Here is an 18,549-nt window from a genome sequence, read left to right on the forward strand (position 1 = left end):
GGCTACCTTGCGGCACAATGGAGTGGGAGCACTGAATGAGGCCGCTGTCCGGGCACAGCCGCTTCGCTGCCGGACACCGCGCTGGACACGCACACCTGGGGCCGGGGCTCCCAGCTCCCACTCCTGGGTCGGCCTCGGGAGAGCTGTCCCGTGCTCACGTCCGTGACAAACGGCATCGCCACGGAAAAGGTTTTACAGCTCTGCTTTCTGTCTCCCCACCCGCAGCGTTCTGGGGCGAGTCTGATGACAGCAGCTCCGAGCTTGAGGCTGCTCTGCGCCCACAGACCCACAGCACAGGTTCAGACGACTTTGGTGACTTCTACGATTGAGATTCTGGCACTGGCTCTTGGGAAGAAACAAACTCTTCTTTTCTTTTACATGGTGAGCGTGCCGCGGGCCGAAGCGCTGCTCGTCCCTTCATTGGCAAAGAAAATTAAATACCAAATAAACATGATGGGTCCCATACATCTCGTGTGTGTGCTCTCTCTCTGACGTGCAAGTGTCTTCCTGCCCCCTGACAGTCCCCTCCTGAGGCTCGTCTGCATCCCAGTATTGGGACTCCTCCAGCGCTAGACGGGGTTTGGGAAGAAGCAGACAAGCATTGTGGGTATGCAGACAGGCGCTGCTGGGGCGGGCTGGCACGTTTGATCTTTTATCTTCTTCTGCAACAGATCAAGAAGAAGAAATGCATAAAATGCCCATTTGTAATTCAGCACATTTTGGAACAGAGCAGCATTTACATGCGGCGAGCCCCAGTGCTTTCCTGATTTTCTCTGCTTTGTGAAATCCGTGGTGGCGTTGCTGCGTGGACATCACAGTAATTGGATGACTCTAGGAGCTTCATGCATTTTTAATTTTCTTCTTTTCATTCCTTTTATCTAAAATTAAGTTCATTAAACATGAGATTTTCTTTGGGAGGGAGAAACCAGGGGACATATTAAAAAAAAGCTGTTCATAATGACGACAAGTTCAAAAGCAGAAAGCAGCACCCCAATTAAGCCGTGCTGTGCTGCAGCCCCGCATCTCCCAACACGGGCACCAATCTCTGCACCCCATCCCTCAAAACCCCGCTAGAAATGGGAACAGCGTTCAGTTTAATGCGAGGAACGCGTAGGCTGAGAGCTCAGCAGCACAAAGCGAATTGCAGAAGGCTTGGAACCGAGCAGGAGCCCTGGGCACAGCCGGCTGCTGGGGGTTTCAGTCTGCCGTCAGTGAGGGTGCAGCCTGGAATGTTCTGGGAACCGGGCAGTCTGCTGCACCGAGGATGGAGCTGGGTGAGTCTGTGACCAGGGCTGGCATCCTGGGACACATCCTGGGCTCGACTAAGGGACTAAAGCCGGACTTTACTGAGGGCTTTAACGTCCTTTTCACCACACCAACCCCCCCCCGTCCTGTGGGACTGCTGTCCCCAGAGAAAGCCCTGCGCTCTAGGGTGGGCACGTTGCTCAGGGGCTGGGAGGTGCGTGGAGAGGAGGAGCAGCAGCCCCGCTGGACAAGTCCAGCAGCCCGCGCTTCCAAGGAACGTTGCCTGAGCTGCGCGGTTGTCTTTGCAGCTCTAAGCCCTTCCCCAGTGACTCCGGGCTGCCGATGTCAGCCTGCTTTCTGTCTGCTGCATGACACCAGGCTGCGGGGCTTTCCGTCGCCGCAGTCCGGCTCAGCCCCAGACAGCGGCCCGTGACAGGTGACAGATGGCTGCGGAGCCGTGCGCAGGCGATCTCTGCCTCTCGGCGTCGGAGCGATAGCCGAGTTCCTTCGCAGCGTTATTTATGATACTCTTATTGTGCACAGACTCATTAGATGCAAAACATCCTGCCAGTCAACTTCCCCGTGCTCCTTCACAGCTGTCACGCCGCCAGCCCGGGGCTGATGGCAGGTGACGCTGACGGACAGGGGGACTGGAATCAATACAGCCCCAACAGATTTCCATCGGCACGCCACTCATCCGCGGGAAGTGCCTGAGCGGGAAGCCTTCCCTGCTCCTGCCGCGGGTGCGCCGCGCCGCTCTGTGCTGTGCTCACGGATGCACAGTTTGGGGGCGAGGCCCAGGCTCGCGGCCCGGTGCAGCTGCTGGTGCTCAGACCGACTTTCCAAGGAATTGTCTGTTGCAGTATTAATTTTTCCAGCGCTTGTTTACCCAAGTAATTATAAGATAAGACGACCGCGTTCCGTTTGCGTCCGCCAGCCTTCTGTTTCCTTTGGCATTATCAGAAAAAAACTGACTGCTCATCAATACAAACAAAATGTTAACGCTGAGCTTCCGTGCTCCCTACAAAATTCCAGGAGGAGAAGCACGACAAGAGGAAGCTTCAATCAGGGAGCGTTTCGTCAGGAACAGACAAAGGACAATCTTCAGCTGATAACCACAGGTGTGGCGCCACTACAAAGTTGCAGGCGAAATTTATTCAAGTCACAGATTTTATTGAGAGGAACGACAACAGAAAACGGCTTAACAACAGCCAAGTGAGGATAAGAATAATGAGAGACACAATATTGGGTTAATTTGTTCTACAGAGAATTAGCCAGGTACCAAGGTTCCCCTCCGCTCCCCAAACCGGCGGCGTTGACTCGGCAAGCACTGCTGAGATTTTGTTATTTTAGTTAATGACTCCCGGGCCGCTCTTCCCTGTCCTCGGCCCCGTGGCTGCCCTGCTAACGGAGCTGGTGTGCGGGGACGGGACACGGCGGAGCAAAACCTGGCTTGTGTTAATCCCGTTTAATTCCCGACCATTTGATTCCATTGCGGCGCCGTCAAACGGCCATGAATTAACAGTATTTGCTTATGCCACGGACAGAGCGAGGGGACGGGGGCTCTTTGCCTCGTGCCGCTCTCACGGATCACACCGAGCCGTTTCCCACCGGAAACGTCCCCTCAGAAGGCACAGAGCAGCCATGCCCTGAATCGCTCCTGTTGTTGCAAAATGCGGAATATATCGGAATTGTCTGAAGTCAGGATGTTCTTTAATGTACGATCTTTGCGCACTTTCGCGTAGAGACCTAATTAGCGCATCCTTTCCTCAAGGACACCCTGGAGCTACCAAGCTACTACTTTCGAGGACGTAGTAAACCCAGATGTTGAGGCCTGTCTTTGTGTACGTTCCTAACTTGTCGAAACACTCCAATCAATTCCGTGTATCCTATAGCTGAACCATGTTCATTGTAACACTAAAACTCACACCTCCAGGTCAAAAAGAGGTGCAGACCCTTCCCCTGAGCATGAGGAGGAGTTGGCTGGGGTTACGTAGCTCATGTGGAAATTACTGATCAATCCCAAAGGAAGGGCTGTGTTTGGGAAGTTTGCAGCTTTGGATTTCTGTGTATAAATAGTGGTGGTGGAAGTCCGGTGGTTGTGCTGGATTTATGGAACACACCGAGCACCTGGCTCACACAGCACTGAAATAAATCATCAATGTCTCTCTTAATTACTGCCTTGTTGGGCAACACTGCTGCGTGTGCGGCCAAAGGAACCCCACACTTGCTTTTTATTAGCAAGGGAGGGTGTTTTTCCTGTCAAACTGCTTGTTTAAGGCTGGCTTTGGAGGGAAGTTGTCACACTTTGTGTCCTGGCTGAGTGTGAGGGCGCCTCAGGAGTTGGCATTCCCTCAGGCTTTGCTTTTCCTCTTGGATATCACTTTTGTGCCCTCAGGCTTTGCTTTTTCCCTCTGGGTGTCCCTTTCGTGCCCCAGGAGCTGCCCAGACACGTTTTGGGGGGAGCCGTCCCCTCACGCCCCCCGCTTCCCCTCAGGCCGCCATTGCCGTGCCCTCAGCCCACACCTAAGATGGCGCCGGCGGCGCCGCGGGCGCGCGCCCCACGTGACCGCGCGTCCCGCCCCCGCCCCTTCCCGGCGTGCCCCGCGCCGCCCCCCGACCCCGGAAGTGCCGCCGGTGCCGCCGGTCCCGCTCGCCGCGGCCCGTCCCGGTCCCGCGCCATGGGGGTCCCGGCCTTCTTCCGCTGGCTCAGCCGCAAGTACCCCTCCATCATCGTCAACTGCGTCGAGGAGAAGGTGAGCCGGCCGCCCGGCACGGCACGGGCCCGCCGGCGGCCGCCCCGGGGCTCGGCGGGGCGGGCGCGGGGGGTCGGGGCCGGTTGGGCCGCAGCGGTGCAGCCCCCGGTGCTGAGTCCCCGCCGGGCCCCCGGGGGCTCCCCCGGGGCTTTTCCAGGGCGGCTCGGTGGGTGGGCGGGCGGGCTGGGGCTTTGTTTGGGTGTTGTTTGGGGTTTGGGGAGGTTTGGGCTCTCGGAGTTCTTCTCCGGAGCTGTAATCCCGGTGGAAGCGGCCGCTGTGCGGGAGGAGTTATCCCAGCCCCTCGCTCCTTCCCGCTGGCGCGCGTGAGCGCTCCTGGGAGGAATGCGCACGTGGAGGAAGTGGGAATGGGCGCTCGGAGCGGGAACCGGGCTTCTCCTCCACTTTCCCCCTCTCCAGCCGCTTCGCTGCAATTCCAGCCCTTCCCGGCTCTGCCTTCCTGCGACTTCGGGCCGGAAAAGTGGGATTCGTGGCGTTGGTGAAGCTTGAGTAGGGAACGGGGGGGGGTGCTTTTTGCTGTTTCCTCTCTGTCTCTCACAGTCCCTGCTTTTCCACAACTTTTTTTGGGAATCAGAAGCCGCAGCAAGCTTCGGGAGCGCAGCTGCCTGTCTTGGAACGAGTGAGAAAACGCCAAGGAAGTGGTTTAAAGCAGCCTGAGGGTCTGGAAGCTCCTCAGCCTCCCTGTTTCCAGGCGGATCCTGCTCCAGGGATGGGCAGCACAAGGAGGCAGGGCGGGAAGGGGACTTTGGAGGGGGAGCTGAGCTGTGCCTTGGAGCTGCAGGGGGTTCTTGGGATACCCACAGGCGCTTCCCTGCTTCCTCGGGCTCTCAGCCTCCTGACTCTTGCGTAATCCCCACAGCCGCGTCATTTGCGGGTCTTACTCGTTGTTCTGCAGCTCCCTGCTTTTCCCTGGGGCTTTATTGTTTGGAGAACCGCCCCAAGCCTGGAATGTCACGCTGCATCCGAGCAGGTGCTGGCGCTCTGTAACCTGGAGCAGCCTCAGGGCAGGGTTTGTCTCGTTGCTGGTGTGTTCTAGCCCAGGATAAACATCTCCTGGCCGGACAGGGAGCTGATTGTTCCAAAGGCATCCTCTGAAACCTGGCTTGCCGTAGCAGCAGGAGGAGGTTTCGGTGAAGGCTGTGGCACAGCTTTGCTGCAGGGTCCCACAGGTGCCTTTCCAGGCAGTATTGCAGCTGAGATGATGTTCGTTTACGTGGGTTTTTGTGGGCTGGTTCCTTCAGGCACATCCCTGCAGCCGCGGGAGTGTTGTGCCATCCTGTGGGACGCGGTGGGAGGGGACAGGGAGGATGGCAGCAGGGGGGTCTCCCTTGGATTTACTGTGCCCTGAGCATGGCAAGTTCTCCTCCTCAGGGCTAACTCGGGGTGTTTCTGAGAAGGCAAGCTCTGGAGTTCCTGCTTCCCAAACTGCTCCTCCAAATAATTTGTGTTCTCTTTTGTTGGGTTGTACCGGCTGCATTCTGCCCTTCCCGAACACTGCTTTGCAGAGTTCAGAGCTTGTGCCAGGGCTTCTGCCTCTCTGCTCCTCCTTCCAAGGTGTGCCTCCCCTTGGGGAAACGCCTGGAAAGGAGATGAAGTGTGGGAGCTTCACGGTGGAGGAGATGGGGGAAAAGAGGGCAAAGGGATGGAATTCCATGTGGAGGCTGCGGAGGTGCCCGGCCTGCCTGCAGCAGGATGTTCAGCTCTGTGCTTCCCCAGGGCGCTGCCGTGCTTCGGGTTCAGGCAGTGAAACAGAGGAGGTTTGGCTAAAATTGTCAGTTGCTCTTGTGGTTTTATTGCAGCTGTGATTTCAGCCCCTCTCAGCAAGCTGGGAGGTTTATCTTACCTGTCCCTGCAAGAAGTGAATTTTTAATGGGGGATAATTAAGATCTAAGAATCTGTCTGGAAATTTTTATAGAAAAAGGAGGAGGTTGTGGGCTTTACAGTTTTTTCCCTTAATGCTGAGCGCCAGCAGCGCTGGCTCTGCTGGTCTCTGCACCAGACTCCTGGGTTGTGTCATCCCTGCTGTGAGCTGTCCTGAGGCTCTGGGAAGCCCCGGTGCAGGGGCTGTGGTGGTGATCCAGCTGTTCCTGGATAAAACCCTTCCAGACCTGTCACCTGAGAGCAGCCAGCATTTAAGCAGCAGTTACATCCGTAACAGGTCAGGGCAGTTTCCTCTGAGAGCAGATTTGCCCTTTTCGGCACATTTATGAGTGTTTAGATTTATCTCCCTGTAACCGAAGCTACTCTCACGTTTAGGCCAAACAAAGGTTTGTGTAGCCCTGGTTTTACTGATGGTGTGTCCCCTTTTTTTCGGTCTTTGGTAACTGAGCTTGTAGCAGCCGAAGTTCTTTGTTAAAATAAATGGGGGGACACAACCAATTCCTTGGGTTCGATTTGCCGCCAGTGAAGCGGCAGCTGCTGCTGTCCTCATCCACGTTGCCTTGTTCCAACTCAAGAGCACGTTGCAATTACAGCCAGGACAGCACACGGATAAATCGCATTCATTAACATTTTTTTATATTCAAATCTGGTCATAAATCTGAGAGTGGACTAGGACAGCAGGGAGAAGCTGTAGTTTGTCTTACTGTAGATGAATTTAAGCTTCTCTCACGATGTCATCAGCTCCGTGTGTGTTTTAGGATTGCTGTAAATCTCTCTAATCAGAAATTTTGTATCTATCTTTGTAGCTTGTCTCTTTGAAATATTGAAAAGTTGATCCTTGTTCTCTTACCTTGCTAGATTAATCAGATTTAAGAAAAAGAAATAATCTTCTTCTTAAGCTGAGCAGGAAGAATGAGAGGAAGATCTTGAAGATAATAAAAAATCCAGGAGAGAATATTCTTAACCAAATGGACAGGAATTAATAAAGCTGCAACTAAAGTATCACGTTTGAAGATCTGTTTTCAATGGTTTCAATAGAGGCCGTGGATGAGAAGCGAACAGTTTAGTTATATCACAAGAGATATCGCTGCCAGATGCTTCAGCCTTCCAGCAGGCTGCTGCATGAAAACCCCCACGGGTTTGTGAAGGGGGGCTCGTTTCCTGCCTCCCGGGGCTGCCATTCCTTCCAAATCCCCTTTAGCTCGGGGGAGAGCGTGGGGGGGGCATGCAGGAGACCCTGGGGGGTGGCCTGCAGTAAGGTACAATGTTTGCACCCAACACTTAGTTTCTGCTAAAACCACACCATCTGAGAGTGTGTGTGTGTGTCCAGAGAGCTCAGCAGAGGGAGCAAACAGTGCTCGGGGATGTCATCTGCCAGCATAACTGGGCCAAATATAAATACCAGAGAAAGGCTTTGGAGGGTTTAATTTTGGCCTTTTAAGAGGGGGATAAGCTCAGCCAGTCCTGCTGCTGCTTTAAGCAGGAAAATTGTCCAAAGTTGACAGCATGATCTGTAAGTTTTGGGGTTTTTTTCCTTCTGAATCCATGTTAGAGATGTGGGGAACTCACTCAGTGAGTAGCAGGCAGTCTGCAGACAGAAGTTCAGGGAAGTGCTTGATGTTGGCTCAGCAGCAGCTTCCAAGCTCCATGTGATGGGAGAACCGGCGGTATCCCGGTTTTCCCTGTCCCGTGCAATCCTGGGACCATAGCCTTCACCTCAGAACACGCCACTCATTTTTAAACTTGGCTTTATGCCCAGCTGCTCAAGAGCACACTTTGTTCCACCTTTGTGGTGTGTTATGACCCGTTCCAGCCAGAATTCCTCTGAAAACCATCAGGCTTTTCCTTGCTCGGCTCCTGTCACTTCCACACTGTTGGGATTTAATCCGGTATGTTACAGGTGTGGCTGGTGGTGTTGCCTTGGAAGGGAGAATCAGAGTGTTGCTAACTGCCTTTTAACCAAACTAACCACAAAACCCAGCCACAAACCCAACAGCAGCAAAGGCCCAGACAAAACAAACCTGAAGTTAGGGTGAGGAAACAAAAGTGACCGTGGTTGTTGGGGGGTGTTGAAGGATCCACTGCTGAAATAGTTCAGACACGCGGGTGGCTCCGGGTGGTTTGGGAGGAAGGAATACCGAGGGACACGGGAACTTCTCTCGTCAGCAGTGCTTTGTGGTTGAAAGCAGCTGTAGGAAGCGGTGCTGTTTAACAGTGAAGAGTTCCAGGTGATGTGGCTGCTCACCGCGATCTTTTCCTTCTGCGGCCGAAGTAGGATTTTGTGAACCTGTGTGTGAATAGCTGCTGGTTATTTGTGCTGAAATCCTTGTCCTGACTGCGTCCCCAGGCCAAAGAGTGCAATGGTGTCAAGGTCCCCATCGACACGAGCAAAGCCAACCCCAACGAGGTGGAGTTCGACAACCTCTACCTGGACATGAACGGCATCATTCACCCCTGCACGCACCCAGAGGACAAGTAAGGCGCTTTGTGGGGCTCTTCACAGGTAACGCCTGCCTTCACTGGTGGCGTTTCAGGGGTTAAATCGAGTTTGCTCTGTGTTTTAGGCCGGCGCCCAAAAACGAAGATGAGATGATGGTGGCGATTTTTGAGTACATCGACAGGATCTTCAACATTGTGAGACCCAGGAGACTCCTTTACATGGCCATAGATGGAGTGGTGAGTATGGACACCTTCAGTTCCCAGCTGTAGAATCCTCGTCTCCCCTCAGTACGGCAGAGTCGTGGAGCAGCTTGTGCTGGAGGGGACCTTAAAGATCGCCTGGTTCCGCGTGGGCACGGGCGCCTTCCACCGGCACAGGTTGCTCCGTCCAGCCTGGCCTTCAGTAGGTCTGATGAGAAATCACCTCTGTCAATAACTTGTAGCCTGAAGCAGCTCTCAGGACAGGAGACATTGTCCGGGTGTCCCAGGTGACCCGAGGTTTTCCATACTTTTCTTTCAGGCTCCACGTGCCAAAATGAATCAACAGCGGTCCAGGAGATTCAGAGCCTCAAAGGAGGGCATGGAAGCTGCTGAGGAGAAGCAAAAAATCCGACAAGAAATTCTGGCCAAAGGTAGGGCAGTGACCTTCTCAGGGGCTCTCCCACGAGAAGCACCTTGTTTGATCGCCGCGGCAAGGTTTCGAACGGGGCTGCGCGTGTGCGTTGCCGGGAAAAGGGGAGAACAAGCCCGGGGAAGGCTGGATCTGTGTTTTCCAAAGTTAAGAACTGAGACAAAACAAAATGTCATCTTTTTCTTCTTCGGTCTCCTGCCTGAAATGAGTTTGTGTTGAGTGCTCTTAATTCCTTTTGAAAATAGATTGAACAGAAGAGCGGGGATAAATGCAGTGGGAAACAACCGAAACCCTTATGGAAGGAAGTACACGTTTGTAGGGCTTGATGAAAGGAGGATTGAGGCTTAAAAGCAGGGATCGGATGGAAGTACTCCCGCACAGGGTTAATGAGCTGCCAGCAAGGGGAGTTACTTGACAGTGGAAGCTCTAAATTCACTGAGGAAACAGAAGTCAGAGCAACTTTGAGGGTGGTGGTGACACAGCTGGAGTGAGAGGGGAGTGTGCTGCTGCTGTCTGGGCTTTGAAATCACTTTGCTGAAGTAACAACGTTCGTAAACGTGGTAACACCTGTAGGGTGGAGGAGATAGTACAGTGGTAAGAGCTGGTTTCGTTTTGTTTTGTGGGAATTTTATTAAACAGACTGGTTTCAGTGAGTTAATTATTCCCAGGGGAGCTGTCTGGGTTTCCTCATGCAAAAATGTTGGCAAGGGTCCATCTGGACGTAACTCAAAAACTCTGTTTCTGTTGCTCCAGGTGGCTTTCTGCCTCCAGAGGAGGTGAAGGAGAGGTTTGACAGCAACTGTATCACCCCGGTGAGTGGCCTGGCCCTGTAGCCAGCGGTTGCCAGGGGCTGAATGAAGGTTTAATTTCTTCCCTCCCAACCCTTTTTAGGGAACCGAGTTTATGGACAATCTCGCTAAATGCCTCCGCTATTACATCGCCGACCGCCTGAACAGCGACCCGGGCTGGAAGAACCTGACAGTAAGTTCTCCACTTTCACCCTTGAGGGAAATGAAGGAGCTCTTTGGGATCCAGCTGAAGAGCAGTAGAAATTGGACAGGTTTGTCTCTTGGCCTGGCTCCGAGCTGTTACTGACAGCAGGCTGATCTGCACGTCCTGCTGGGACTTTGGAGGTCCATTTCGTGCTGATAGCTCCATCTCCCAGCACCATTTGCTGTGATTTCACTGAAGGGCCAAGGTGTGCTGCTGAAAGCCACAATTTCCCCTCATGGGAGACAGGGCTTGAGGAATACTTTTTCGGCTGTCAGGGAAAGTGTGAAGATACATTGTAGTTGTGTTTTTGGCGCTGTTTTCTCTTTTCTAGTTGCTCCCTCAGCACGGCTGCGTTTTCTCTGTGGCTCTAATGGCGGGCAGTGAAAACAACACACGCCAGCTTTCTGGGCTTGGAGATTCTCCCCTCTTCTTGCCCAACCGCTGCACTCCCCCGGTTCTGTGCACACAAGGAGCAGAGCAGGCAGGAAATGCAGCTGCCTGTGTTATTTTGGCATGAGCTGACCATTCAAGTGCTCTAATGTGAGGGGCGGTTGGCTCTGCTCGATTCCCCCCATCAGATGGGGGTTTGTGGACACTAATGCTCGTCAGGATGGCAGGGAGAGGACGGGGTGACGAGGTCATGTTCCAGTGCATCAGTGAGCTGAATCTGCGAGTTCTGCAGTGCTCGTTTCGTTGCCCTGATGGTTTATCAGGACACGTCCAAGGTGACGTGATTGTTTCAGTGGAATTTGAATCAACGTCAGCTTCAGCCTGGAACTGCCAGAGGAAAGTGAGGGTCTCTTCACTGGTTCCATGCTTGTAAAATAATTTCATCCTAAGTCACGTTATTTTAGTTGAGGCCACAAATTAGAGTTTCAGGTATTCATGAGTCAGGTGCTGCGTTCAGTGCATACGTTACTGGTTTTTTCCTGCGGCATCATTAGTTGCTGACGTGGTTTGGATGTTTTTCAGGTTATTTTGTCGGACGCCAGTGCTCCTGGTGAAGGGGAACATAAAATCATGGATTACATCAGGAGGCAAAGAGGTAAAATTCCAATTAATGTGGACATTTTAAGGTGCGGTCAGTAAGAACTCACTTTGCACGACTTTGACAAAATGCAATTTTCTTTTGTGCAGCACAACCAAACCACGACCCGAACACTCACCACTGTCTGTGTGGGGCTGACGGTGAGTTCCCTCTTGCTTTTGTGGTTTCTGGGTGATCACATCAACGTCTTGGTTGAGGCAGAACCTACTTTGCTTGTAAACTTTTTTCTAAAAAAAGCCCCAAAACTCAATGATGTTTATCCTTCATCACGTTTTATTCTTCTCTCTTGCTCGGTAGCTGATCTGATCATGCTTGGCTTAGCTACACACGAACCAAACTTCACCATCATTAGGGAAGAGTTCAAACCAAATAAACCCAAGCCATGTGCTCTCTGTAACCAGATGGGGCATGAGGTTAAGGATTGCCAAGGTCTGCCCAGAGAAAAACAAGGAAAGGTAAGAATTTTGCTGTTTCTAGGATTTTTTTAATCTGTAGTGTAGAAGGCGATCCTCAAATCGTTCTTGCTGTTGATTTTGGCTGAAGCGTGGTGCGAATTGTTATTGGGAATACCTGGCTTTCCTCTTGGAAGTAAAAACACAAAAGTATCGTGCCAAACCTGACACCCTCCCTTGTGGTGTTTTGTCGTTCGGGGGTTTTCCCACCGAATGAGAAACAAGGATCAAGAACTAAACGTAGGTGCAGAGCAGCAAGGTGCACGCTTGGCACAAGGGCTTGGGAGCCGGTTCTTGGATCCCTGTTAACCCCTCTCTCAGCAGGCCGTGAAAGTGGGGCTGGAGAAGCTCTGGGATGCGCTGGGATCTAACGCGAGTCCCCTCTGTTTTAGCACGATCAGTTCGCCGACACCCTGCCGATGTCGGAACAGGAATTCATCTTCATCCGCCTGTGTGTCCTGCGAGAGGTGAGGTGCAGCAGCCGCTTGCTGTGAATGCCACTTCAGACCCTGGGCTGCGTTTCCTAAGCTCCTTTCTCCTGTGTGCGTGTGTGTTGCAGTATTTGGAGAGAGAGCTCACGATGGCCAGCTTGCCTTTCACCTTTGATTTTGAAAGGAGTGTTGATGACTGGGTCTTCATGTGCTTCTTTGTGGGGAACGACTTCCTCCCTCATCTGCCATCTCTGGAGATCAGGTACATGAGAATGTGTTTTCTTTCCCTGCAAGAACGGCTCCTGTGCTTTTAACTGGCGCCAGTCTCACCCTGTGGTTTGTGTTTAGGGAGGGAGCGATCGATCGCTTGGTTAACATCTATAAAAACGTGGTGCACAAAACCGGGGTGAGAGTCCTTCCTCTTCCTTTAAAAATACCCGCCTGTGTGCTGCAGAGCGGGCTTGTTTCTCACCTCTGTTGTTCTCTGACCTGCAGGGCTACCTCACTGAAAGTGGGTTTGTGAACCTGCAGCGGGTCCAGATGATCATGCTGGCTGTTGGGGAGGTTGAAGACAGTATTTTCAAAAAGAGGAAAGACGACGATGTAATTATTTTGTTGCTGCTCTTACGTTCTTGGAGTTCGGTTTTAATCGCTTACTGTTAGCCAAAGACACTCCTTTAAGAGAATAAGGAGAAAAAAAAAACAAAGCCAGGTTTTGTATTTTCTTTGTTATAATCGCTGGTGAATTCTTCCATGCTCAAAAAATAATCTTGTGCTTCCAGCTGAGCTTCTTTTCCTGGAAATGCCAGTTTGACGTTCAGGTTTTCAGTTGGCCCAGGAATCACAGAATGAAAAAAACCTTTTCTCGAGTTCTCTTTCCCTGTTTCTGAGACTTTAATGTGTCTTTGACACTTTCTTTGGGCAGCTCTGCACTGCAGGCAAGGAGTCTGTGTCCTTTCACACTGCTGTCAGCCCCGAGTAAGGCTACAGCTAAATTTAGCAGATGGTTTAAGCCATTACCAGAGCTCTGGGGCTTTGAGTTCCCAGCTGGTTTTTTTCCCCCATAGATTTTCAGGGTAGGGTTAGGAAATTCCATCCCATTTCTGTTGGGTTTACAGACACAAGAATTGACCCATGTCTCGTTCAGAACATTCCCTGAAAACCTTGTGGCGTGGTCAGTTGAGGATTATAAGGAAACCATTTTCCAAGGAATTTGTGTCCTTGACTGACTTTATTTCACTTTGTGTTTGTTTAGGATAACTTTAAAAGACGGCAGAAAGAGAAAAGGAAAAGATTGAAGGTAAGTGAACTCCTTACCCAGTGCAGAAACTAGCAAGAATTAAAATGTCTACTTTTGTTTCTGGAGGTTGGAACTGCAGGTGTGATCATGGTGTCTTCTGGCCTGCGTGTGAAGTTTAAAAATTTTAAATTACGTTGAGTTTTTTTTTCTATTTGGATATTTTAAGAATGGGCCCTTGTGTATTCAGTTCCACATAATGTTAGTCTGACAGTTGTGGGAGAGCATCACCTCAGTGCTGGGGAGATCACACAGCTCTTTCAGCAGCCTTGTGTGTGTTTATCTTGCAGAGGGATCAGCCTTCCTTTATTCCTGGTGGCCAGTTTTCCCCTCAAGCCCTGGGAAATCGATCCAGCCCGCAGGCAATCAGTAACCCTCGACAAGCTGCCTTTGAGATGAGGATGCATGACAGGCAGAACTCTGTGAGTACATGTTCAGAGGTGTTGGCACAGAGAAAGGAAATACTCCAGGCACCTTTTTCTCTGCCCCATCAGGTTTTCTTGAAAAGCTGACACCTAAAACATTATTCTTCGAGGAAGTGGCTTTTAATGACTGATTTTTCTAAGCCTGCTTGAATAAAATTGTCTTCTTCATTCCTGCTTGGAATGATGCTTTTCCCTGGGGAAAGGAGAGACTCGGATGAAATTTTGGGCAAGGTGGTGTTAGTGAGGGAAGACAGAGAAGAAGTGCTCTGCTAGAAGTCCTGTTCACTTTAAATAACAATTACGACAAATATTTTCTTTCTGGGTAGAGACCTTCATCCAAGCAGCAACCAAATTAAAAGTTCTTTTCATCACAAAGATGTCTGTTCTGTCTCTGAAGTCAAAGTACAATGTGCTTTTCCAAAGTATAATTTGTGCTGCTCTTCCCTTTTAATCCCGAAACGTTTTTTGCGCCTGAGTCACGCAAATTAGTTCCCTTATGGAATGGGAGACGTTTCTTTTAGGCCCTAATATTAAAATAGGTAAATCTGAGAGGTGTTTAAAAGACCAGCTGTGAAGGAACTCAGAGTATTTCTGGCAGTTCTGAGCACCTTAGAAGCACCTTTTTTTTTTTTTTCACTAGTACTGCAAAAGGAAGTTGTAGCGGAAGCTGCAGCGGTGCTCCAAAATCGGAATGTATCCGAAATGGCATTTTTAAATCAGTTCATACTGTGTTGTTTACTGCATCCTTTTCTCTCTCCAAGCCAGTGGCATCTTTGCCTCTGTGCATCAGTGCCTGCCTTTTAACAGGGATGAGTTTTTCCCTTTTGCTCCTTGACTCGATGGGTTAAGGGGTTGTGCAGCCTTTGCCTGGAGTTTTTTTGGAGCTGAAGAGAAGGCCCGTGATTATCACAGAGCTGTTAATTTTAACTTGAATTTTAAAAGCCTCATAAATCCTCCTCTCCTCTCCCCGCCCCCCTCCCCCTATTTATCTGTAATAATTCTGACCCTAGACAACTTCAGCATCTCCAAACACCAGCCTGACTCCTGATGGCAGCCCGTCCCTGGGAGGAGGAATTAAGCGGAAATCTGAGGATAGCGACAGTGAACCTGAGCCAGAGGATAATATCAGGTGAGGCCATTTTTTGTAGCACTTTGTTAGCAAATTGCTGAGATAGATGCAGCCTAATTAATGCCATTTAGCTCAGTGCAGCAGTGCCTTTGGATGCTTTCCTATGATCTTTTTATCCAGCAGTAATTAATGTGGAGGGTGAGAATATCCAGTAAATTCCGGTGAGATGGGTGAGCTCCGGCTGTTAAACCCAAGTATCCAGATTAGTATGCGTGCAGGTTTGCAGCCTCCAAGCCACTGCTCCCTCCGAGACTGAGCTTGGCGAGACATTCCCTGATTATGTGAGCGGAATGCCGCTGTTCCCTGGAATCTGGCAGCTGCTTAACCCGCGCATCTCGGACTGCTCGCGTGGGCAGCAGCGTTTGTCCTCACTTCCAGTGGTCTCCTCCATCTCTGGTTTGCAGCAGGCCCGGGTTTGTCTCTGAGTTCTTGCACCGTCTTAGGAAGGCTGAGCCTGGGATGGTCGAGACAGGAATTTTCTGAGCATTAAGTACCAGTGAGCCTGCACTGGTGAAGGGTTTCAGTGAAGCTCTTGCTGTTTGAGTCGAGGGTGAAGGCCCTTGCAGCTGTTCCTGAGAAATGCAGCCACGGGGATTTGGTGTCTGTGCAGTCAGGCCCTGGGTGGACGTGGGAAAACACCCAGGGTTGTTTCCTTGTGGAGTTCTGGTCACAGTCACCACAATGTGTTTGTGACATGTGGCCCATCAGCTTTGCCAATATCACAATTCTAGCTCTCATTCTTATTTTCTTTCCCATGTGTCTGTATCTGAGGGGACTGATTTTTTTTTTTTTTTAATCAAGCAAGCAGAATTTTTATATAAAATCAGGATAACTGTTAATATTCCTTTCCGTCTGAGCGTCAGCAGAGGGTCTGAAAGAAGCTTGAACAGTGTGAATGAACTGTGGTGCTTTACGAGCAGCAGTGGTTCTGACAGGGTTGGTATTGCCAAGGAAGAGGATGTGCTACATTCAACCACAGTTCTTTAAGCTCTTGTAGCTCAGAATATTTTTCATGTCCTTTTCTGAGTGGAAGCTAATTCTATGCTTGGCATTGTAAATAAAAAGAACTGCATAGATGTCCTAGATACGGCCAGGCTGTTTGTGAAAATATGTTCTGTGTTTAGAATGACTTTGAAACCAGAACAAATTGTTGCAGTCGGCTGCAGATGGGTTTTATGTCACAGGAAGGTTTTTTGAATTTATGCGAGTGTCTGTCTGCCAGGCAGCTCAGAGCCCGCAGATGTTCTTGACTGCATCCCTCAAGCCTTCGGTGCCAGGAGCTCTGTCCTTGCTCACCTGCTTCTCTGGAAGCCTTGAAAACATCTCTTGGCTTCTCTGCCTGCCCATCAGTGTGAATCATCTTGGAAGGGTTTACAAAGGGTCCCTGTCCTGAGCAACTGTCTCAAGACAGAAGCGAGGGAAGATCCTCTTCGCAGAGCCAAGGGGATGCGCATCCTGTAAGGAAGCATGAGTAGCTCCTGGCTCTCTCCTGCAGCTCCACACACAGGAGTTAGGACTCTGGGAGAGTCTGACCAGTGCCAGCTTGAGGTGACCTCTTGGAGTTGTTTGGAACAGAAGCCTGTTTAAGAAAACAAATCGTTATTAAGGGATTATGTGGTTTCACCAGTTTGGTTCTTTGCTGACGTGATACAGCAGAGCTGCAGGGTGCAGGTGCCCCTGTGTGAACGAGGAACAAGTGTTTGTTCTCCCTGCCCCATCTGTGGACAGACGTGAGGGGGAGCTGTGTGAAGGAAGGACGAGCCGTGGCCGAGGTGGCTGCTGTGATCCCAGCGTCCATCTCTGGCCTGAGAGACTGAAAATGCTGGGCGAAAGGGAGCTCATCTGATGTGAGGCAGCAAGCACAGGGCGCTGAGCTGCAGAAGTGCCTCTGGTAGTCACAGCTTGTCCAAGCAGCAGCAGAACACGGACATTATTATTACTGATTTGCTTGCCTTTGTATTTGGAGTAGCGGGAAAACACTGTCAGTTCTGCCAACAGTCACATTTTATTCTGTTGCTGCTGAGCATCACTTTTTCTGCATTCATTCAAACTGTATACAAATGGCAACTGAAGTAGCAAGGGGCTTGGTCTTACACTGTAATTCAGACCTGCAGATGTGCATCTGTTAAGGTGTCCATCCATGGAAACGTGTTATCCGTGCCTGGTTGTGTTGCAGGTTGTGGGAAACCGGTTGGAAGCAGCGCTACTACAAAAACAAATTCGACGTGGACGCGTCAGATGAGAAATTCCGTCGCAAGGTTGTGCAGTCCTACGTGGAAGGGCTTTGCTGGGTTCTCAGATACTACTATCAGGTACCCCAGAGATTGTTGTCTGATTTTGTTTCGGTCTTGGAAAAGCCGTGGGGTTTTGTTGGAGATGTGAAATAAATGTGTGCCCAATTCTGTTTGACTCTGGAGGTTCGAATGCAGTTTCACCGTCCCTGGAGCTGCTGAAGGAGCAGCTGGACGTGGCACACACTGCTCTGATCTGGTTGACAGAGTGGTGATTGGTCACAGGTTGGACTCTGGTCTCAGAGTCTCTCTTTTCCAGCCTCGATGGTTCTGGGATTCAGGTTCTCCCATCAAGTGCCCCACCACTTGTTGGTGCAGCAAGAACTGCTGCTGTTTTCCCTTTCCCAGAAACAGTGACATTGCAGGTGACTAAATGAGGGAACAAAGGACAAAGCCTGTGAAATGTGAAATGCCAGTAAGAATTTGCAAGGGACAGAGTTGTCAGTCTCCTTCGTGGATTGTAATGCTGTTCCATGAAGTGTGTTGCGACTGAAGTAATCTGGATCCGATTTAAATCTTTTGATAATTGAGATGTCAGATTGGCAAGAGATTAGTGGGCCGTGGTGGGGTTTTGTCGCACTGATGGCTAATAAGGAGCTCCGTGCCCTGAAGGCAGAGTCAGTCAGATTGGCTGTGTGACCTGGGAGCACAATGTGCTCCAGCCTGTGCAGTTTGTCTGTCTCAGCAGGAACTCGGAGCTTCCGCATGGGGCTGTGTTAGGAAGCCACTGGGCTGGGGGAGCTCCAAAATAGGGTTGCTCGAGGGTCTTTGTTTGGCTTTTTTTCTTTTCACCACAGTAAAAACTGACTCCAGTAACTGCTGCTGGCTGTCTGTAAAAGTTGTGCCAGAATACATCACGTGCCTTTCCATTCCTACAGAAAGCTGATGATGCAGGGCATGTCCCACTAGTGGGAACATCTGTTTGGAGAGGGGGGAGAAAAAAGGGGAAAAAAGAATGAAAGCAATCCACCTGGCTTTTGAAACATTTGGAGTCTGTCTGAAGGACTGCAGCGAATAATTATAGGCGCTGTAATTTTGTACCAAAAATATCACTGCAGGAGCCTCGTTGACATTTAATTGTTCAGAACTGGAAGTCAGAATAGTAGTGGGCTTTTGTTTCAAGTGGTGCTGCTAAGAAAAATAGCTGAGGAGGTGAAAGCTTGACTTAGACCTCCTGGAGCCACGTTTCCTTTACGAGGTGCATGGTGTTCTGGTGTGTTCTGAGTTTGCTTGATTTTCTCCTTCCTGAGGACACGCTGTGTATTCCCCACTGCTCAAGGCAGGAGAACAGAAGGGGAAGAGCAGAGTGCTGCTCCAAGTGTGTGCTAGTGCTGGTCCTGGGGAGGGAAGCACCAGTTAGAACCAGGATGCTTTTCAGCCTGCGGCAGATGCTGGGTGTCTCTGCTCCCCCACGCCGCCCCGGGTTAGCAGCGGGATTTTGCTGGGTGCTGCAAGCTGGGTGCTGCCAGGACAGTACTGCTCCCTGCCCTTTGGTCATGTTTGGTGACCGGCC

At 50.8% G+C, this 18,549-nt stretch overlaps 1 protein-coding gene across 2 annotated transcripts in view; it reads left to right on the forward strand.

The window, feature by feature from the left end:
• The first annotated feature begins 3,861 nt into the window (after positions 1-3,861).
• Positions 3,862-18,549, forward strand: part of XRN2 (5'-3' exoribonuclease 2) — a 32,455-nt gene continuing 17,767 nt past the window's right edge. The window contains exons 1-18 of one of the 2 annotated variants that reach the window (XM_039569262.1): positions 3,913-4,001; positions 4,594-6,177; positions 8,248-8,375; positions 8,465-8,576; positions 8,860-8,971; positions 9,724-9,782; positions 9,862-9,951; positions 10,936-11,008; positions 11,101-11,151; positions 11,309-11,466; positions 11,856-11,930; positions 12,023-12,156; positions 12,243-12,300; positions 12,390-12,497; positions 13,150-13,194; positions 13,482-13,613; positions 14,627-14,745; positions 16,922-17,057. In XM_039569262.1, coding sequence (XP_039425196.1) covers positions 8,335-8,375; positions 8,465-8,576; positions 8,860-8,971; positions 9,724-9,782; positions 9,862-9,951; positions 10,936-11,008; positions 11,101-11,151; positions 11,309-11,466; positions 11,856-11,930; positions 12,023-12,156; positions 12,243-12,300; positions 12,390-12,497; positions 13,150-13,194; positions 13,482-13,613; positions 14,627-14,745; positions 16,922-17,057 — 1,503 coding nt within the window. In that variant the 5' untranslated portion in view covers positions 3,913-4,001; positions 4,594-6,177; positions 8,248-8,334. Of the gene's footprint in view, positions 4,002-4,593; positions 6,178-8,247; positions 8,376-8,464; positions 8,577-8,859; positions 8,972-9,723; positions 9,783-9,861; positions 9,952-10,935; positions 11,009-11,100; positions 11,152-11,308; positions 11,467-11,855; positions 11,931-12,022; positions 12,157-12,242; positions 12,301-12,389; positions 12,498-13,149; positions 13,195-13,481; positions 13,614-14,626; positions 14,746-16,921; positions 17,058-18,549 lie in introns of both variants that reach the window. The other variant, XM_039569261.1, reaches the window with a different exon arrangement.

This window comes from Corvus cornix, chromosome 3, assembly GCF_000738735.6.
Source record: "Corvus cornix cornix isolate S_Up_H32 chromosome 3, ASM73873v5, whole genome shotgun sequence".
In the NCBI taxonomy this organism is placed as follows: Eukaryota; Metazoa; Chordata; class Aves; order Passeriformes; family Corvidae; genus Corvus; species Corvus cornix.